Below are 23,006 nucleotides of genomic sequence, written 5' to 3'. Positions count from 1 at the left end.
ACCTTTCAATTTTGTCGATTTTGGCCAAAAACTGATTATTTGGTTTCACAAAAGTCCCGACCTTTCAATATTTAGCATACCACATAGGCGTCACATTGGCGTCATATAGGCAAATTGAAATCAATCTGAGAGTTGGCCACAATTGAAACCAAAAAAATTATTTTTGGCCAAAATCGATAAAATTAAAAGATCAGGACTTTTGTGAAACTTTTATAAAAGGTTTGGCCTTTTAAAGACATTTGGCCTTTATAAAATGGTAAACATGTAACTAGTTAAGTAGAGGGGGTCAAATTTAATATGCGGATTATGGATTTTGGATGATATGATATTTTAGGTGCAATATTGATAATTTGAAGAAAAAAAATATAGTTGGACCTCTAATTATTGAGATTTTAAATATTTATAATCCTTATAAATCAAATTTAAATACTGTTATTATTATAAAGTTCTAGCTCACATTGTGAATTATACAATACTTACTGTTTTTAATCTTTATTTTTAAAATTATACTCCTTCTATGCCAAATTAATGTAAACAGTTTCTTATTTCGCTAATTCAAAAGTAAGAGAAATGTTTTCACTAATGAATCAATATTTAAAATCATTTCATATTTGAGTTGGGAAATCGGATGTGAGCCTGAAAAGGGCTTACGATGAACCTGCTCTTTGCCGGTATTTGAACAATGCCAATAATGGGGCACCGGCCCATAGAAAAATGTTTGCAGATGGGTCAGAATTTTGAGTATACGAGCGAGGAAAAAGCATATTATTGCATATTTTGTTTTTTTTTCTTTCGGGCTTAGCTCATCTGCCTGGTAAACTATTATAATGTAAACAGTAACGCGTCAAGTTGTTGATAGGTGCTTATGATGATGAACAACAAAGTTCTTATTTTATTACTTCTCGATCCAAGACGTGTTATTATGAGGTTCTCATTACTAGGATGAAGTTTGGATGAAACTAAGTGTAACTCTAAATCGACTACTGATGTTGAAGAATCAACGGACGAGTTGTGGTTAGGAGTGAAATGTCAACTTATATTTCTAGGAAATACTTTAGAGTTCTATTATCTTTGATCTGAAAGGCGATAAATGTACCTTTCACTTTTTTTACCGTCCTATTTTATCTCAATCGTCTTTATAAGGCAAAAAGATAAAAGCAATACAATTATTAATAAATTTAATTTATCTAAATGAAATGAGTTAATTTGTAAAAAATATTACACTATTCTTAATTAACATAGAGTAACTTTTTATTTTTTTAATATTTTTAATTTTTTAGAAATGTGTTATATTGTAGTTAATGAACATATATGACAACTAATCACTTAATTAATAAATAAATGTTCATAATTTAGAATAAAAAATAAAAATAATGTCTATTAAATTTGGACAGAGGAGTACTAAAGATTTTTAATATTTTGAGCTTAGGAACTAAAAATTTAACAAGTGTTCTATATTTTATTAGATGTTTTAGAAATTTAATATCAATTTTTCCTTTTGAATTTATTGGTCAATTAATATAAAAATTTAATTCATAATTAAATTGATCAAAAATTTCTCTATATTATAAATTTGAGTAGAAATATACACAAATTAAAGAATACATTAATAAAAATAAATAATTTTTCGTATTAATAGAAAGATGTTTATAAATTTAAAGATAAATTAATATTTGAGTCTTTCTTTCAATTATCATTAATCTAATGATTGAATTATTATCCATTGTGAATTTTAAATATAGTGGATATTACATTTTTTATGACGAGGACTCATCTCTCGAGTCGAAATTCAGAATCAATGTCAACTGGAATGTGGACCACCTGTAAGTTTACATATTTAACAAATTCCGGGCTATAATGACCATCAATTTAGTTCCAACCACTTCATTTATTAGAAAGGGTGTAGTCGGGATTTGAATCCGCAATCATAGCTTCGAGATGGATGAGACTTAATTCACTCGTCCGGGAGTATTAACATTTTACCTTAGAAGCTCCGTATATTATATCCTTTTTTTCATTATCAAATGAGATAAATGGCCATTCATTTGAGTCTATTATACACAATATTGGTGTCATTTTTTTATTTTACAATATGTGGTCAGTCAGTTCATGCAACTTTTAAGAGGATCATAGAGAAGTCATCTGCTTGTATTAATATACTACTATTATTTACATTTAAGAACATTGCAAACAACAACCAATTAAATCTTACTATTCGTGATAGAAACATAGAACTTATATAGTTAACTTATTATATAATACTTAATTTCCTCATTAATTAGTCTTCATAACTCTGTTAATTTAAAGCTATGGAGGCAGCTTAATTTCTCTCCAAGATCATAGAAGCATAGAGATCTTATGGTCGAGTCCAATGTCCATCCCATTGTAAGCAATAGGCGCATACATCCACAGATCATCTGAGCTTAAAAGCTGAAAAGACAAAATAAATTATGTTTAGAACAAATAAAACAGATTTTTTTTATAATTATTATTAATTAAGAGTTTAAAAGTAATTAAATACCTTGATCTGAACCTGCAAAAACTTGACATACTGCACCGCCTCCTCTAGCATTGTACTGATGTCAACTTTTGTTCCATTAGGAACTAGATTCTGTAAGACTCTCAATCTCTCATTTATTCTCTCCCTTCTTTTCTGCAACATTTCATCAAATTATAATCAATGTTAGTTAATTAACCATTAATTATCAGGTTTAACTCTGAAATTGATGAAGAATCTATAGATTTTAATTTCTTACCCTTGCATACAGGCTCTGTGGATCAGTAGCAGATCCTCTACCAGCTCTTGCCTTGCCACTGCAATTGAGAGCTTCTGAAACTTTAGAATCTTCGTTCGATTCTTGCGAGGCATTGTCTTCCTCTGAGCTGCAACTGCTCGAGCTTTGACCTTCTGGTCCAGCATTTCTATATTCTTCCTCATTTTTCGCATTTTTCTTTGATCTTGCGTTCTTCTTATTCTTACAAGTTACCTGCATTCAGAAATGTGGTGTTAATTAGACAATTTCTTCTAGTCTGGATAATAATATTATATATTAATCTGATGAAAAGGATATATATGTCTTACATCTCTAGGAACACGAGACTTTTTTCTGCTGGTCGGGTTGATTTCCGATTCAGTAACATCGTACTTTCTTTTGAGCTGCATTTCCTCTTCAGGAAAAGCATTATTTCCTGGTGGAGCATTAGTTTCATTGATACAGACAGATTCAGCCATTACAATTTCAGGAAACATGGAGATAAATGAGCCTGAATTCTTCTCATCGGTGATACTACAAAAATCCATGGACAGAGAAATATCATTCGCCGCAGAAATATGATTAGAATTATCAAAGAAATGATTTTCTTGGCTGCTACTGTTACTGCTGCTGCTATTTTCCTGAGAAAGAAGATGAAATTCAGGGTTGAGATTATTCCAGGAATAAAACAGATTCTCATTGGCTTCAGGATTGGGGAAAAAAGCTGACAGGTCATTATTATCAAGCTGCATTTGATCTTCATCATTGTTCTGGAAAGGGAATGAAGATTGGCCCAGAAATTGATCAGAAGTGAAATCAACAATCTGATCATCTGTTGAGAACATTCTGCTAAGAAAGTCCCATTCTCCATCAGGATAAGCTCCAACAATCTGCTGCATATTCATTCTCTAATTAATTAACTGACACTTAAGCAAGAAGTGGGAAATGTTTAGTAGAAGTTACTGATAGTACTATTTCTTGAAAAGCTTGATTGATTACAAACATATTTATACCCAACCATTTGCAAAAGAATTTTAGTAAACATTGACTTAATTCATTAAATTATAAATAATTACTACCTAATCATTCTTCAGGTCCTAATTCTCTGTAACTGAACTCACGAGTCTGACTGGGGGGCCCAGGACCTGGCTAAGTACAACTAAGATTACTAGATTAAAATAATTAATCCAAGACTTAAAACAGCAATTAAAATGGCTGAAAGGGCCTTAGGGGATTGATTGAGAGGCGTCTAATTGTGATTAGCGATTGTATAATTAGATATATGTAATAAATGAGAGAGCGTATAATTAAGATGAGCATGCGTAAAGAGTATTAATTGGAAAATGTGAGAACGTGGGAAGAGTCGACTTGTAATAATAATAGTAATATAAAAATAGAAATGAAGGAATTGAGTTCTGTTAGAGATGAAATAAAGAAGGTGCAGTGAGCGGACGGCATGAACGTGGAGATGAATATGACATTGCTAAGACAAAACACGCAAAAAAAAGCCGACACGCTAACCATTGAACTCGTTCTTTGTCTCCTCCATTGCGGCTTTCACCTAATCTTAATTCCTCCATTGGTTCTTCAGTTTTCTCAGTTTCCTCATCACTCATGCTCTCTAACCATTCACAGTAGTATTAGTTTCAGAAGGCCTACTCGTACGGAGAAATTCTTAGGTAGACCGAGTCAATCACGTCATCCGTGAACTAAACTTATCATATCACGTCATCCGTGAACTAAACTTATCATATCACGTCATCTGTGAACTAAACTTATCACATTATGACACGTTATTAAAATGGTGGCACTATCGTAATATTATTATTCAAATGTGTAAAAAAAAAAACATCCTTACAGAGAAAACTTTGAAACTTTGTAGTGCAGTTTCCATATGTCAATTGTGAGATTTAGCGTAATAACACAGGGTTAAAAGATAGGTGGTTACTTAACTTTGACCTAATTTCAAAAATAAATATACGAAATTGAATTTTTTTTTTTAAATTATAGAATTTTAGTTTGATAATCATCCGTTAGTACTTTAATGAAATCTGATCCAAATAAAAAAACTGATGCAGAACTGGAATACGAACCATATCATCTTTTATTAAACAAAATGTCTACGTCACCCTTGTCATGCCACACTGATATTCCGGTTTCATATCAGTTTTTTGGTCAGTTTTTTTATTAAAGTACCAACCGATGATCAGTAATCAAAATGATATAATTTTAAAAACTTAAATCAATCTCGAATATTCCTAATGTTTTTATCCCCTTAACATAGTAGAGTATCATATTACGACTTTTTCTCTTGAACTGATCATATTTTGAAATTAAGAGTAGTCCCATGGTTCTATAAACAAATTTTTGGCTCAATCTTAATGTAACGCCGTGGCACTTGTCGCTTATAGTATTTTTTATTGATTTTTAAAAGTTTGATGTTAATTAGAACTTTCCTCTTTTTAAAATTTGGAAATATTATTATAAAAGATTTAACCATTCAAAAATATCCAATTATTTTGATTTTTTATTTATGACTAAATATTTTAACAACATAACTTTTAGAGTATAATTTTAATAAGTACATTTCAATTTTAACCAAGTAAGTATATTTATTAAAAGAAGGGTTAATGTCATAAAAATTCACCAACTTTACACGTTTTATTATTTTAATCATGTAGTTTAAATTTTCTCATTTTCATGCATGAACTATCACTTTTTCTCAAATTCATACACGATGATGAGTTGTCACGGCTTTATTGGTGTAATTCGCTGAGGTAGAGGTCAATTTACACCAATGAATGAGTGCCACCTCATCACCGTGCATGAATTTGAGAAAAAGTGGTAGTTCGTGTATGAAAATGAGAAAATTTAAAATGCGTGATTAAAATGAGAAAATGTGTAAAGTTCGTGATTTTTTTTGACATTAACCCTTAAAAGAAGTCAAATATTATAATTTTTTTATCATTTATAATCAGGTCTATTTTTTTTCTTCAGTGATATTTGATATTTATTAAATTGAATCCGAAATAATTATATTTGTAAAAAATTTCAAGAACTAGGTCTAATGACCTGAAATGGAATAGACATTTTGCGCTAACACATATTGTCTAATTCGCGGATTCACTCATGAAAATAAAAAATAAATTATCAAACTGTTTCGCTAATAAATTAAGTGTAATCCTCGATCAAATCTCTCCATCATCCGCAAACTGATTACTGATATCAGAAACTGCAACCATGGCATCTGATTCAACCACCACCTGATAAATCTTCGTAAAAAAAAAAGGTTAATTATACATAAGATCATGACTTTTGCACCAATTTTCAAATATAACATGACCTTTAAAACGTGTCAATCATAAACACCATCTTTCATTTCTTTTAAAAAAAAAATAATCGGCAATTTTTAGTGACCTCTTTTATGATGTGACATGACAAGTGGCAGACCCATAGGGTGTCCAAGTCAGCGAAATTTTACAGAAAAATGTGCTCATGATGAAATTGAAAAAAATGAAAGGTGGTGTCTATAATTGACACGTTTTAAAGGTCGTGTTATTTTTAAAACTTAGTGTAAATGTTGTGATTTTATATATAATTAATCCAAAAGAATTACAAACGGCTAGGGTTTTTATTACCATGAATATCTACCATTAACTAGAGTGCTCATATCATGCATTTGAAAATTAGATAAAAATAATTAATTAGATATCATAGAGTGATAAGAATAATTTACACAAAACTAACTTCAAGTAAAGATACAATTAATGTTTCCAAAATATATATTGTTGCTCAAAAGGGACAATGTATATGCTCTGAAACACCATAATATACAGTATCTTCATTCCGACCATAACCAAACTCACAGTACGTAGATTACCTGAACAAAGCCATAAACACAAACCCTTTTTGCTACCTTAGATTCCGCCGATCCTTACGGTTGTTTTCCACCAATCAGAAAAGGACAGGTTTTAATCTATATTTTCCTGTCTCTAAAATTTCATGTACTGTAAGGATATTAGCTGTAAATAAGCATAGTTTTGAAAAATTGCACCGCCCACTGCACGACCTTTCAAACAAAAGAAAAAACCTAAAAATCCAAAAAAATGTGGAATTAAAGAGGAGAATAAAATCTTAGTTTAGACAGATTAAAAACTAGGGACAAATCTGATTTTATTCCACCATTTTATTCAGCTTTGCACGACTTTTGGATTATAAAGGCTCTGTTTTGTCCTTGTATTATCAACTGAAATTAACTCCTTAACAATAATGCCAGCTATTTCAATCTTTATGAAACTGTCCATTATTATCAACTGAACTTAACTCCTTAACATGTCTTGATTAATATAAATAATTTAACTTTATATAATTATATAAATAAAGTTATCTATAAATGATTTAAATAACTTTGCTATAAAGATAAATATTTTTATAGGAATAATTTTATCTAAATTATTAATAAAATTAAAATAGCTATCAGCTGTTGAAGAAAATCTTCAAAATGAAGCTTCTTTAAAAGGAATTGTTGAAAGTTCAAACAATTAAAAGTAGTTGTTATATATATTTTATCAAACATTTAACTAGAGTTTTTTTTGAAAATAAAAGGTAAATTCTTCTCTAAAAAGCTTAACAAAATTATTAATATAATCATGATAAGTAGATATTGATATAAGTTATACTATTATAGTTTTTTACGCTATGCTTACGAATTCATCAGAAGAGTAGATGTATTGTTTTTGGAGTAAATTATTCTTAGGCTTCCTATATATCATAATTTATATTTTTATTTATATTTTATTTTAAAAATTAAATAACATTATTCTATATTTTTTATTTCGTTAATATTTTTAGTCCTTTTTTATTTACGTGTTAGTCAATTAAGAACCAAACAAAAAAAATTAAATATAGTCCTTAAATTTATTTTTAATAAATTAAAATTATATTTTTATAAGATTAATGGATTAATAAATCCAATTTAATTTATTTTACTTTTTTAATTTTAATTTTTTTAATTCTTAATTTTTAAAATTTTCTTAATTTATTTATTTTTTAAAATAAAACATAAAAAAATTCAAAAAATTAAAATATTAATAATATTAAAAAATTGAATTAAAGTCATGAAGTCATTATATTTCGTAATAATAATTTTTTTATTTATTCATAAGTTTAATAACTATATTAGACTTTAATTATTTTAGATTTAATTAACTAACACTAAAATTAAACGGAAAAATTAAAACGTTGACGAAAATAAAAGTGAATGATCATATTGTTTGATTTTCAAATAAGAATGACGAAACTATAAATTATGACTTTATATGAAGAACCTGATTGTAAATTGCTCATTTTTTAAATATTTTTTCTTCTTTTCTTTTGTTTTATATGAGTAGATGAATATTTAAAGAGCAGATGTCACTTTCATTCTAGTTATAAATGATAATAAAGTTGCTTAATCATAACACTTCTTTAGTCATAATTTAATTCATAATGCCAGAGGCAGAAAAAATAAATTAAAAAGATAAACTAAAACAAACGCATTGAACTCTTTAATTTATGAAGCGATGGTCAAACAATGAATCATCCACCAACTTGATTTATAGTAGCCTTTCCATCAAGAAAGTGTCTCATTGTAATTCTTTTCAGAATAAAAATAATTTTGATGGACTTGTAGTATTTTATAATCTTCACTGAGATGCAAAACTAATTTTTTTTGTCTATCTTTAATTAGTTTACTACCGCAATATATTTAAGAATTAGGATTAATTACAAATTAAATTATAAATTTTATCCTCATTTGCAATTACGACACGAATTTTGAAATTTGCCAATGTCAATAACTAACTTTCATTTTTTGGCAAATTGATACATCGATCAATCATGCAACGACACGTGGCGGTATATTAAAATGTCCACGTCAGTGTTCTTTTAGATCGGTGCCTATTTGCCAAAAAATAAAAGTTGGTTACTGATATTATCAAGTTTTGAAGTTCGTGTTACAATTGCTAATTATGATAAAATTCATGATTTAATTTATAATTAACCCTAAAAACTATGAGCGTGAAAAATAATTTGTCCCATTTTTTTTAGAGGTCCATTTTCTTCTTTTAAAAAAGCCTAATTTCTCATAAAATTTTAAATATATTAATATATCTTTACCAATTTACAAATGTGAAAGTTCAAACTTAATAATCTAATTCTTAAATTTCATTTTTTTATATAGTTTAACCATTTAAAAATATCTCACCTTTTCAACTTTTTTGTTTATGCCTCCATCTTTCAATTTTTTTTTAATTTTACCCCATTTTTCAATTGTAAATTTCAAATATAGCCATTTGTTCAAATTGAATAAAGTTCAAATATGTCTTTTATATTGTTTTATATTATTTCAATTTGCATTTTCATCATAAAAATTTCAAATATGGAGGAATATAAAAAGTATATTTGATTTTTTTTTTATTTCAATTCACACAAATGACTATAATTGAATCTGAAATTTGAAAATAGGCTAAAATTGAGAATTTTAAAAAGTGCGGCCATAAATAAAAAAAGTTGAAAAAGTGTTGTTTTTAGATGATTAAACCTTTTCATATACTACATAACTTGTGTTTTTTTTTGTCATAACGCGATTTATATTTCTTCAACTAATTTTTTTATTTAAAGTCTAACATTCTTTATAAGACTTTGTGTGATGGCTGCTACGTAAGAACTTTCATAACAATTTTCATATCTGATACATTAAACACCTTTTCCTATGGTTGATCTGTAGAAAATAAATATAGACATAGAATCATATTCGAAACTGTATTTTTGGTCTTCAAAGGATGATTTGTTATTGAAAGATGGTTATACATTAGAAAGCAGCAGTAAATGAAAGAACTACAAAATTTAAAGAAAGTGAGACATTGTAGCGTTAATCTGTTGAGCATATGCTGATGTGCTGCTTTGTTAAAATGTCACGAAATATACTTGAGACAAGATTTTTGAAGTGTTAACAACATATGTCAAATATTATGACAGGTACCTCAAGTCGATCTAGTAAAATAATATATGAATTTATTGATTAAGTTACCTGAAAAGCATCTCTTTCAAAAATTAATTTGTTATAACCTTTTAATATTACACAATTCAACGTTTCTGACAGAAATTCTATCTTACTTTTGTTCACATAAATTGTGAATTTTGAATTTCTTTTAACTACACTAAAATTATGTTGAAAATAATTGACTAAATGGTAATATGAGTTGATTCCATTAAATAAAAATATGTTTATATAGACTCAAATAAAAGTTAACTGTTAAAGATATAGGCACCGTTTGGATTGAAAGACTTTAAAATCGCTGGATTTGACAAAATCGATGGATTTAAAATTCATGGAATATGAAACTGGTGGATTTATAAATTCCATCGTTTGGATGGAACCTAAAATCAATGGATTTATAGGGATAATTTTGGAATAATAAATTATTCTAACAATCCATCATACATAAAAAAAATGGTGGATTTTAATTTTCCCACCTACTAGGTGGAAATCAAATGAAGGATTTTGAAGGATGGCGGATTGTGACAATCCATGGATTCTCATCACTTTTCATTATATCAAACGATGAATTTTGTTTTAATCCATAGATTGTGTAAAATACATGGATTGTGTAAAATCCACAGATTTTGATCGTGTGAAATCCCTCAATTCAAACAGTGCCATAAAGTAAAAATAAAGGAAAGGCATTTATAATTTTCTAGTTTTTGGGATATTAGTCTTCCTTGAGTTGTTTTTCGGATGTATCTATTGCTTCTTCCTTTTTCTAGAAATAAATTTTATTAAAGATAATTAATGTGTGACCATGAAAGTTAAATTACAAAATTTAATTCATAAATTTTTAAATTTAAATTCAACAATTAATATAAAATAATAAAAAATATAATAAAAATGAGAAAAAATTAAGTAATCCGTAATATTGCTAAGGTGCCATAAGAGGTAACTACAACAAATGAAGTTTAGTTGGAGCAAGAATCTTGATTAACAATCTCATTTAATTAGAGACCGCCGTGGAGTTTGATCCGATCTAGTTTTATACTGGATTAATTACATATAAAATTATCATCTTTACACGAAATTTAAAAAATAATACGACTTTTAAAACGTATCAATTTAGGGTATCACCTTTCATTTCTTTTTAAAAATAACATGGACACATTTTTTAGTAAAATTTTGCTGACTTGGACATTCTATGAGAGCGCCACGTGTCATGCCACATCAGCAAAAATATCACTAAATATGTCACTAAAATAACAATGCCTATTTTATGTATACTTAAATGCTCAAACCTTATTTTAATTTGGCCTAATTACTTAAAAAAACCCCACCTTATAATATTTTTTCGTTTATACCATAACCTAGGAAAAAGTTCATTTGTACCTTTTTTTTGATTTTTCGTTTTCAACTCTACCCTAAAGCACTAAATTGAACTGTTTTTATTTAGAAAAAAGCTTAATATAATCCTTCATTTTTTAACTTATTTGTATTTTTTCAAATAGAAAAAAGATGATATAACCCTTCTATTTAATTATTTTTAATGTTTTCATCCTTTAATTAATTAAATTGTCAAAAAATAAAATTTTGGGGTACAATTGAAAACGAAAAATCAAAAAAAAGGTACAAATGAACTTTTTCCTAGGTCAGGGTATAAACGAAAAAATGTTTCAAGGTGGGGTTTTTTTTAAGTAATTAGGCCTTTTAATTTTGCTGTAAAAATGATTAGAATTAAAATAATTAATTCACCCTTATTAAAAATAATTTACTTTTTTCTCCAAACTTTATAGGATTAGGAGCTTACATAACTAAAACAATAATTTTGAAGCAAATTTTTTTGAGACTTCTACATATTTAAATTTTCGTTTTTCTTATTTAAAAATCAAACGATATAGTTTTTTATTTTTGTTTCTGTCAATAATTTAGTTCATCCGTCCAATTTGGTATAAGTCAACTGAATAATCATTTTAATTCTTAAACTTATTTTCAACACAACTATAGATAAAAAAATTAAATTTATGAAATTCAATAGTTTAATAAGTTAAATTTATTTAATTTTTGTTTCCCTTACTTTAAAATTTTAAATTTTTTGCACTTTTTTTAGTTTTTAAAACTAAAAAAATAATAAGTTATAAGCAATTACTATTTTTTCTTCAAAAAGTTAACATATTAATAGATATTAAAAATAAAACTGAAGCCGTTAAATAATTAAATCTTATAATAATATAAATTTTATTTAGACAATAAAAATTAAAGTTTAAGGATTAAATTAATTTTTTTATTTAGTCCTTTGGCCCAATTGACTAACATTAAAAATGGACGGAAGAATTAAACTGTTGGTGGAAACAAAAGTGAAAAATCATATTGTTTGATTTTCAAACATGAAGGACAAAAATATGAATCATGATATATGTGAGGGGTTTTAGAGTAATTTAGCCATAATTCTACTAGCATGCATAACCTACAAACATCGTTATGATTAAAAATTCAAAAATTCAAAAAACAAAATTATATACCTTTATTATGCATTCAGTAAGCTTTGAAGTCAATAGATGCATTTTTTTTTACAATAATACTAATCTATGCAATGAGCATAATATAATTTGGAGAAAGAAATGTGACAAACTAAAAAATAATTTTTCCCTCTAATTATTGGCTTAGTTAGAGGAGCCATATACTATACTATAGTTCATGGAAAATGTATACTATTAATTATCATTTGTCGGTTACGTTAATCGAAGGATAATCATTTTCTAATTAAGAGAAACAAATAAAATATTAGATGAGAAAAAATTAACTTATAAAATGGTAGCACTTTGGACTGCAATTAAGTAATGTGTAATTGTTCATCAATTGACTGCTATAAACCTTCCTAGAAAAAGAAAATAAAGTAATAAGAAAGAATTAAGGAAAAAGGGGCAAATACGCCCTTAACATTTGAAGTCATTCTCAAATATATCCATAAAGTCTAAAAAGAAATAAATAAGCTTATAACACCTTTAAAATGGACAAATTAGCCTCTATCACCTTTAAACAGGGGTAAATAAACCACTAACGTCTTTTAAAAGGGTCAAATAAGACCTTCTCCTAAATGATTCGTTAATGCGTTGTGCATGGTGGGTGAAAAGTTGCTGACATGGCAAACTTTAACCCTACAAGACATTTTTAAATCCACAAATTGCATCTTTTCAACTCTCTTTATAATAAGAAAAACAATTTAAAGAATAAAAACCTTAAAATATCAAGGGTTAATTAAATATAAAATCACCACATTTACACAAAATTGCAAAAATAACACGACCTTTAAAACGTGGCAATTCAGGGCACCACCTTTCATTTCTTTTCAAAAACAACATGTACACATTTTTAATGGTATTTTTGCTGACGTGGCATGACACGTGGCACTCCCATCGGGTGTCCAAGTCAGCAAAATTTTATCTAAAAACGTGTACATGTTGTTTTTAAAAAGAAATAAAAAGTTATGCCCTGAATTGACACGTTTTAAAGGTGGTGTTATTTTTGAAAATTCGTGTAAAGGTGGTAATTTTATATGTAATTAACCCAAATATCAAATACAAATAAATCAAGAACCCCAATTTAAGGCGTGAAATTAAAATCGAACAAAAAAAACACTTTAAACTTTAAATTATGGTTCTCGATTGATTTGAATTTGAAATTTAGAATTCTTATTATTGAAATAGTTTTTTCTTTGTTATAAAAAAAGCTGAAAAGATGTAATTCATAGATTTAGAAATGTCAGGTAGATTTCAAATTTGCCATGTTAGCAACTTTCACATGACATGTACACACCGTTAACAAATCCGTTTAGTAGAAGGGTTTATTTGTCTCTTTTTAAAGACGTTAGGATCTTATTTTCTTTTTTGTAGACTTTTTTTTTAGTAAACTTTTTTGTAGACTTTAGAGCGCATATTTATGCCTGACCCCAAATGTTAGGGGCATATTTGCCCTCTTTCCCAAGAATTAATTACCTACCTTATAATTAAGTTAGTTAGAGCTCTTGGTGGTTATAAAACTCTCAACGGTAGCTAGCTTGCAAACATAATTTAATATTAATCCATGAGATAAGTTAATTTATTTGTTTTTCTTTGTGATAATTCAACTTAGTAGTAGTTTACATATACGATATTGATATTGTACTACTTTAGAAAGTAAAGGGGGACGTACATGAAGTGTAGAGTTCTTCATACATGTAAAAAAAATTGTAGTTAGGTTGAGTGTTTAAAATATTAATATCAGGTGTAAGAATAAAATCAAATTAAATAACCAAACCAAACTAACACTTGAAGTTTGATTTGGTTTAATATGGTATTATAAAAATAAAAAAAATGGTTAGCTTGATTTTAGACATACAATTTTCTTACTTAAGTTTTGGAGCGAACCAAATCAAATTGACTGGTTTTGTTTGATTTTACAAAATAAAATGCAGGTTTGATTCGATTCAAATCAAATGAACACCCTTAACCAATATAACAGCATGGATTAAAACAACTAAATTAAGTGCCAGAAACTAAATTAATTATATTTATACACTTGTAATGACTAAATGTAATTAATTGTGCATTATAGAGGGACATCAATTTAGATTAATTACTACATTAAAACATTCAGAATGTCAATATTTTATGTATTTTATTTTTATAAATAAAAATTGCTCTTCTTTTAATCTTTCACTATAAAACATCTTGAAGATATTTTGGTTCCTAGCTACGATTAAAGATACAACTTCATCAATACTTGACTTGAGTGATGATTTGTTTTAATTATGAGGATAAAGTATGTTAGAACCTAAAACTATTAAAGTCCAACAATATATTTCTATTACGTATTAAATTACACTTATGAAGCCGACAAAACAATTATTATTATTTTGAGAACCAAATAATAATATAATGTTGGTTTCTATGGAATAGTCCAACAAATGAAATTAAAGTGTTTATCTCTTAAGCATATAATTAAAATACCAAATTAAGTCAATTTTAATTTTTTTAGTGTAAGTCAATGCTTTTGTGATTTAGTTTATGGGCTATATAAATAAAAGAAAGGTCAGACTTTTATATTAAACAAATTTAAATTTTTATACATTCGCGTAATGCTCCTTGAGAATTCCTATAAATATTTTTTCATGGAAACATAAAAAAGAATAATGTCGACATATGCTTTACTTATGTATTATTTAGATGGAATATTTGTTTATTCTAGTGATATATATGCTGCAACTAATAATTACTATGTTAATCAACCAACAAAAGGGACCACTTCTAAGTTGTAAGTCAATCAGAATGCCAAAATGTTGTTTTATTGTTTAAGCTCACCTTACTATTATGAAGTTAATTAAACATAATTAAAAAACTTAGAAACAACTATAAAGAAATGTGATTTCTTTAATATTCGATTTTTCAATTTACATAAGAATTAAATGCAGGAATTAATGGTATTATTTAATTGAAAATAGTCATCTATATGCAAATTCATGGAAAATTCTTGCCTGTGTGGATTATTGTACACCATGATTTTGGCTTAGAGTATTAAGCACTTTGTAGGTGTTATATATAGATAGTGAGAAAATTAAATAAGTGATTTATTAAGTAAATATTCTATGTCCAATGATTGGTGTACGTCTATATTTTATACTCCCTTCGTCCCACTCTAATTGACAAAATATGGAGTTTTTAGTGTCCCATTCTAATTGACAAAACTAACATAACTATAATTTTTTTCTTTAACTTTCCATCTTTACCCTCATTTAAATTTAAACTTTTTATGGAAAATGGTGAATATTTAATGAGAATTTGACTAATATACTAATAGCATTAATTAGTTCCATTATCAATAGAAGGGTATAGAAGTAACTATCTATGTCATTTATTAGTTTGTATTGGTTATTGTAATTTAGTTATTTTGTCAATTAGAGTGGGACGGAGGGAGTAATTCTTTTAAAAGACTAATAAAACTGAAAATTAAGTCTTGAATTTTAAAAGTTAAAATACAATAAATACAAAAGTTTTTAAATGCTGAATATTAAAATGTAGTTGAGTATAAAGTTATTTAATAATTTTCTTAAAATTAATATTTTCTAAGTCGATTTAAATTTTGAGCATAAACTTTTTACTTGTTTTAAAGTACTTTTTGACTTAATTGAACTAATTAAATTGAGTTTAATTTAGTTATCAAACTAATCAACAAAAAATATTCCTAAATTTTTACATTAAATAATAAGTTACGTTACTAAATACCTGTTAGTTGAGTTGATCGATTTCCCATCAATTAGTTGATTTCCAGAAATAAATGAATTAAAAAATCCCAATGGTTAGGTTTACTTGAGGAATGGAAGGTGAATTGCTCTACTAATTTGAACCTTTTAACATTTAAGGGCTTTGGTTGAATTTTAGGTAGTCTTCAATTTGCTTTTGTATACTTTCTTTTTGAAAGTATATTTTTGTATTAAACTCAAATTAGAAGTGTCACAAAACAGTTATAGTACGAATTCAGGATGTATTTAATGATCAGGCATAGAAAAAAAATCCTTTGATAAAGCATAGCAGAAATTTTCATACTAAGAGATAAATATTTCGATCGTTTGTCACCTTACAAATTTTTAAAAGTGAAAACCAAATAATTGCTAGAGTTTGATCGAACTGAAAACATTGACTCTTCAAAAAAATTCAACATACATTATCAAATGAGCATAAAATGGTGAACAAATCAAGAAAATAAAATGTTGTCGTAATTTTCATAAGTTATAGATACAGCTCAAGAGATGAGATTGGAATCATACTAAAATCTTAGTGGGAGGAGGCTCCTTCGTTGTGGGTAAATGGAAAACTCGACTCTACGAACCCAAAGGAAAGGCGTCACAACAGTAGTATGGCGCTAAGGCATGAGCTTTTTGTAGCGCTGGCAAGAAAGCAAATGAATAAATCTCATCCCTTAATCAAGAGACATGAAATTAAAAGTTAAAAGATCGCGAAATAATCTTGATATATCCAAGGAGCAGTGTCTTAAAAACCGAACCGGTGGCCGAACCGGAGAGGCCACCGGTTTCCGGTTCAACCGGTTTAATAAATTAAAAAAACTGAAAAAAATTCTGGTTAACCGGTTTTTTACCGGTTCAACCGGTCCAACACCCGTTTTTTTACCGGTTCAATCTGGTTCAGCCCGGTCCAATTAAAAGATCCGGTTTTTCACCTTTTCAGACCGGACCACTGACCGGTTCGCGGTTCAACCGGTCCGACCGGCCGGTCCGGTCCGATTTTTAAAACACTACCAAGGAGTATCAAACCAGCCTTAATTTACACAACCAAAAACACATTAAAGCCACACATAAATTTTAATAAACAAAGCAATTTATTCGAAACATAAAAACATAAAAATAAACAAACATAGAAGATGATTTTCGGCCGTCTTCCACCCTCAAAACCGAAAAAAAATTGAGCTTTTTCTCTTTTAGACAATTTTTTCTCTATAACTTGGAGAACACTACTTGCATTACGCTCTTCATATTTCTTTATTGTAAATTTAAAGATGATTAAAAAGAGCCAAAAAATTTAGTAAGACGTTTTCTCTAAAGCAATTCCACTCAACACTTAAAATGTTTTCACCCAGTATGTAAAAGTCTACATTTGGCACATAAAAGTTTTTGCTTTGTCCGTTTCATATCAGATATGTATTAAAACGTACTAGCGATGTAATTCTTAAGGTCTCAAATATGTATCTAAGATCTTTTATAGGTAAAAGTAAAAATGTAAAAAATTATCGTTTTGCCCACTCTGTATTAAAGATGTATCAAAGGTATATAAGCAATATATTTTTTGAGGTATTAAATATGTATCAAAAATATATCGTTATAGGTAAAAACACAAGGGTAAAAAGTGATTTTAATAGGTCAAGATGAAATTCTTGTGTTTAAAGTGTATTTTTAAAACTAAGTGTAGTTTTGTGGTTAACACTTAACCGGTTAAAGATTCTGCGCGTATATTAAAAAATGAAATTAACATGTGTTAAATATTATAACTATTCCTTCAATTAATTTAAATTTTTTATAATTTCAAAAATAGAATATATCAAATTCATTAAAATATATTATTAATTACTAATGTCAGTTAAATTAAAATAAAAAATTAACCTAAACCCTCAAATAAAGATGGTGTTAAATACTTTTTGGATAACTAAACTTTAAAATTATTTTAAAAAGTATATCAAGTATTAGTTTATTTCTTCAAGGTCATCAAATTTTAACTTTTATTCATAAAAAAATTTCCAATTTTATTTTGCTTATGTGGCCATCTAATTTAAAAAAAATTACCACGTGAAAAAATATCAATAAATCAATTTTTTTTATTTAAAAATGGATACTAGCTTATGTATTGATGATTGGAACGTTAACGTGATAAACATTTTTTAAATATTCGGATGACTATATCATCAAAACAAATCAAAAATATTCTTTTTAATCTCTCAATTTATTTCTAATATAAATTATTTAAAATTAAAAACTACATTTTATCATTATAACAATTTTTATAAAAAATTAATAAATTAAATCATTTGCAATTATAGTTATAATAATAGTAATTACTTTAGGCACCGTTTGAATTGCAGACATTCGGATGATCAAATCTATGAATTCTACACGATCAATGGATTTAAGCAAAATTCACAGTTTGGTATAATAAAAAAGTGATGAAAAATTATGGAACGTCAAAATCACCCATCCTCTAAAATCCTTTATTTAGTTTTCAATTTAAAAGGTCAAAAAGTTAAAATCCACCATTTTTTATACATGATAATAGATTGTTATGATATTTTTTAATTTCAAAAGTATCCCTATAAATCGATTAGGATCTATTCAATTTCGAAATCTATAGATTTCATATTTCATAAACTTTAAATCCATAAATTCAAAATTTATCAATTCAAACAGTGCATTAATTTAATTGACATCTCTGACCTAAAGGAAAGAATTCATCTTCAAGCCAATTGAAATTCAATATTTTGCAGACAATCCAATAACATTAAAAATTAGAGTTCAGTCTAAGAAAGAAAAACAATGAAGGGGTATAAAAGAGTCGTCGCACTGCGTCCACTCCAATCCTTCAGGTTGGAAATCTTTAGCAGTGCGCTAGCAATTTGTCGCTTGCAGAAATACAGGTTCCCACCAAAATGGAAACATCAAAATCAAGCAGAGTTGCTTACGAGAACAAACAGTGGTGTTTGCCCTAACCTGTCCCGACCCTGGAATCAACAACAAAAGCTCACTTGTAGATCAAACTGACACAAAAGAAAATTGCTTAAATACTTTGTCATTGCTGACGAGTTACTTATTTTATAAGAGTATTATAGGTGGTTAGTAGTTAGTACAATCTTAACAAAAAACTAAATTTTATAGTCTGTGTAAAACCAAATCAGCCTATCAATTTGCTACAACGGGGGCATATTTTAGTATGGACAGTAGTTGCATCTGAATATTTAAGAAAGTTATATCAACAGTCAGCTATTCATATTGAAACAGCTGAACCAAACACGCATTAAGTTTTATAACATGCAGAGATTATGAGGCAGCTTCAGTCCACAACATTGCCGAGGATTTAAATATTATAGCACGTCATTTTTAGTAAAGCAACAAAGTTAAAGGCACAAGAAAATTAAACATGCACAGGGAGAAAGTGATACTGATAATGCAGCTGATAGTCATATTAATCATAAATGCCAAAATGATTGACAGAAAATTGCAGGATATGCTGATAAAGTGTAAATATATCCTCCAATATCCTCAGGCTGTAAGAAGTTCAGGGTCATGTTGAAAACCAGATTGTTGGTAATAGATGACAATAACAATAACACAGAGAAAAAAATAACACTAGAATGATAGAATGTAAGCTCTCCGATCAAGCAATTTTTATTAACAACTAATTATATTATTGATTGCTAATGCTTTAGACATTAGTGTGATGCAAATTTATGAACATACCTTCAATTCTGGTAATTCAATGACACAAGCGCATTCCACAATATGTACCCCAACACGCTCTGCAATGAAAGGTAAAAAAATATTACTATATGAAGATGCATACCCTCACAGAACAAAATAGAACAACCAATGGTTAATGCCATTCATGAACTGGAAATAACTTGATATGCTCTCATTTATGGGTGAGCAAACCAACAGATAAGAGGCGAGTATATTAAACCAAAAGAAAACTTCCATCACTTGTGTAAACAAATGATGTTATGCAGACGGTCCTAACTTCTGATCAGATTGTCCTTTTTTGTGACATTTCAACCGCTAAGTCTCTAATCAAACGATTTATTTCATCTAATCTTTGAAGCAAGCCCCTTTCTGGCAAAAGGGATAGATATTGAACAATATAGACACATATAACACCAATAGAGAAGTAGCCTATAGCTTGACATCATTACCGAGAAGTCTGATTGCAGCACATAAAGTGCCACCAGTCGCAATGAGATCATCTATAACCAACGCACGCTCTCCTGCTTGTACAGCACCAACATGCATTTCAATTTTGTCTGTTCCATATTCCAATGAGTATTCCTCCGAAATAACCGCCCCTGAAAAGTGGAAATTATCAAGCACTAAAAGCATAACTCGTAAAATGAAAATCTATACAGCATGAAAGCGATGAAACGAGAAATGCAGAACCAAAAATGGCAAAACGACATATTTCACAATAATAGATATAAATATAGAGTTTCAAGATTTCATAAGTATTTATGAAAACAGAAATAAAACACTAAAACTTAGAATTTGAGAAGCTTTGGTGCTACATAGACGATAATTACAAACCTATCTTATCTGTGATCAATATAAAATGTCACAACCGAATTAACCAAACAGCGAGTATCTCCTGTATAACAACTTCAAGAAGTATGTACCGGATAAAAAGCGAAGTAAGAAATATACCAGGCAGCTTATTAGGTTTCCTCATGGGGACAAACTTTGCCCCAATAGCCAATGCAATAGGAGGGCCAAATATAAAACCTCTTGCTTCCACACCTAAGTACCACGTCAATTCCATATTTCGTTAACAGAATACATACAAAATCTGTGACTAATACACTAAACCTAAACAGTACAGAATCATTATAAATAAAGACAAACCTGCAACAACAGAGATGTCTTTGTCTTTGTACCTCTCAACAAACAGATCAATTGTATCCTTAAACGCCTTTGTATCTAGCAGCAAAGTTGTTATATCCTGAAATAAAATCCCTAGCAGCCAAAAATCATTTAAAAAAAATTAAGAAGCATTTAAAAATTAAAAATCAACGGAATCAAGTGAAATTGAGAAGAAAAAGAAAAACCTGGTTTAGGAAAGTCAGGGATGATTCTAATTGAAGCAGAGATTCTCTCAATGCGATTATCTTTCTCTTCTTGAGAAGCCATTTCTTCTTTATTCTGCTGCCGCGGCTGCTGTGACTCAGTTTCTACTCGCTCTAAACTCAGCTCAGATTATTAGTAAGAGGGAAAGAGGCGAGAGCAAATGAGTTATGGACGCGTAATTTCAATTTTGACCAATCGGGTTAAATTTTCTTTTTTTTTCTATATGGACTAATTTGCCCTCTGCCTAATTATCTTCGGTTAATCGTAATTTACCAAACTTAAACGAGTTACATACCGTGAGCAAAACAACGGAGAGAAGGGTGGGCAAGATGGTAATTCCGCAAAGAAATTGAGGGTGGTTGTTGTCCGGTGCTGGTGATCGGCGATCTACTTGGCTGTTGCAAATGAGAAATCGAAGGTGGGGTGCGGAGGAGAAGAGTTCTTAGCATGATTCTTTTTGTTGATTGTTTTGGGTCAACTTAATTGAGTGAAAGTGACTGTCAATGTGCATTATGGTGTGATACTTGCAGTTTCTATTTGCAGGCAAAGCAAAATTCATTTATGTTTTATATTTAGTACTCCCTCCGTCCCACTCTAATTGACAAAATAACTAAATTACAATAACCAATACAAACTAATAAATGACATAGATAGTTACTTTTATACCCCTCTATTGATAATGGAGCTAATTAATGCTATTAGTATATTAGTCAAATTCTCATTAAATATTCACCATTTTCCCATAAAAAGTTTAAATTTAAATGAGGGTAAAGATGGAAAGTTAAAGGAAAAAATTATAGTTATGTTAGTTTTGTCAATTAGAATGGGACACCAAAAACTCCATATTTTGTTAATTAGAATGGGACGGAGGGAGTAGTATATAATTTGTAGTTTAATTTACTTTTCCACAAGTGAATTTCAACCCGAATTGAACTATTCAATTCGGTTGATAATTTTTAGTTCGCTATCTTAGTCCAATTTGCACAGAAACTATTTAAAAATTTATGTTTGAAATCAAGTTGAGCCGAAATATTAAACTTAATTTATTGATTATATCATTTTTTTAAAAATCGAATTAAACTAGTCAATTCTGTTGATATTTTCGTTTTGGTTATTATAGTTTAGTTTGCACTAAAACTATTTAAATTTTTATATTTAAAATTAAATTGAATGAAGAATTGAGCTTTTATAATATTAAATCAAATTTAATTTATCAATTTGATTATTTGTTTGGTGAAATTTTTGCACACCCTACGTCCCACTTACTAAATGTTCAACTTAGCCTTATACATTTCATGATTAGTGTTTTAATAATTGAATGGATGGTTCTGAGTGAATTATTAATTTATAGTTTGATGGGATTAATTGATTCAGTACATTAATCTAGCTGGTATGTTATTAAAAAAAACTACATATTAAATAATTATTATTATATTGATACGACCAGACTGACCAGTTATCAATTAAAGAAAAAATTCAAGTTTCAAACTGATTAATTTTTTTTAATGTTTCATTTTCACTGTATCGGGCTATCCAATAATGACATATGACTATATTGTTAGACAAACTACAAAAATAGCCTCAACTGGGAACTTTTTAAAAATACATATCCTCTTAAAAAAAATTACTCAATATTAAAAGAATTCACTAAACACATAGAATATTCTCACTTTTGCCTGTTCCATATCGAAGTTGTATTAAAGATGCATCCGCGATGTATATTTGAGATATCATATATATATATATATATATATATATATATATATATATATATATATATATATATATATATATATATATATTATAAATAAAAATAAAAATTATAAAAAATGAAAAGATTTAACTTATTAGGTAAAGATTAAAT

General features: G+C 28.2%; 2 protein-coding genes across 2 annotated transcripts; both read right to left on the bottom strand.

Annotated features, from left to right (window-relative positions):
* Positions 1–2,171: 2,171 nt before the first annotated feature.
* LOC126665358 (transcription factor bHLH84-like) lies at positions 2,172–3,705 on the bottom strand. Its single transcript, XM_050358136.2, has 4 exons — positions 3,083–3,705; positions 2,757–2,987; positions 2,522–2,653; positions 2,172–2,430 (listed from the first exon to the last, which is right to left on the bottom strand). Exons 1-4 carry the CDS (start codon positions 3,656–3,658, stop codon positions 2,338–2,340), a joined length of 1,032 nt encoding a protein of 343 aa, XP_050214093.1. The 5' UTR covers positions 3,659–3,705; the 3' UTR covers positions 2,172–2,337.
* A 15,047-nt stretch (positions 3,706–18,752) lies between these two features.
* LOC126665577 (adenine phosphoribosyltransferase 1-like) lies at positions 18,753–21,649 on the bottom strand. The gene is made up of 7 exons (XM_050358410.2): positions 21,438–21,649; positions 21,124–21,255; positions 20,921–21,031; positions 20,723–20,815; positions 20,221–20,370; positions 19,772–19,830; positions 18,753–19,035 (listed from the first exon to the last, which is right to left on the bottom strand). Exons 1-7 carry the CDS (start codon positions 21,589–21,591, stop codon positions 18,979–18,981), a joined length of 756 nt encoding a protein of 251 aa, XP_050214367.1. The 5' UTR covers positions 21,592–21,649; the 3' UTR covers positions 18,753–18,978.
* Positions 21,650–23,006: the final 1,357 nt, after the last annotated feature.

The sequence above is a fragment of the Mercurialis annua genome, linkage group LG1-X (assembly GCF_937616625.2).
Source record: "Mercurialis annua linkage group LG1-X, ddMerAnnu1.2, whole genome shotgun sequence".
Taxonomy (NCBI): domain Eukaryota; kingdom Viridiplantae; phylum Streptophyta; class Magnoliopsida; order Malpighiales; family Euphorbiaceae; genus Mercurialis; species Mercurialis annua.
This window is presented reverse-complemented; position numbering and strand designations above follow the sequence as displayed.

What these genes read in the sequence shown, in the direction of transcription:
- LOC126665358 (XM_050358136.2), bottom strand. Translation starts at nt 3,658, where the DNA reads ATGAATATGCAGCAGATTGTTGGAGCTTATCCTGATGGAGAATGGGAC. An exon ending in CACAGAGCCTGTATGCAAGG is followed by an intron (nt 2,654 to 2,756) that starts GTAAGAAATTAA and finishes GAAATGTTGCAG; the next exon opens with AAAAGAAGGGAGAGAATAAA. An exon ending in TTTTGCAGGTTCAGATCAAG is followed by an intron (nt 2,431 to 2,521) that starts GTATTTAATTAC and finishes TTGTCTTTTCAG; the next exon opens with CTTTTAAGCTCAGATGATCT.
- LOC126665577 (XM_050358410.2), bottom strand. Translation starts at nt 21,591, where the DNA reads ATGCTAAGAACTCTTCTCCTCCGCACCCCACCTTCGATTTCTCATTTG. An exon ending in AGACATCTCTGTTGTTGCAG is followed by an intron (nt 20,816 to 20,920) that starts GTTTGTCTTTAT and finishes CGTGGTACTTAG; the next exon opens with GTGTGGAAGCAAGAGGTTTT. An exon ending in TGCTGCAATCAGACTTCTCG is followed by an intron (nt 19,831 to 20,220) that starts GTAATGATGTCA and finishes CTTTCATTGCAG; the next exon opens with AGCGTGTTGGGGTACATATT.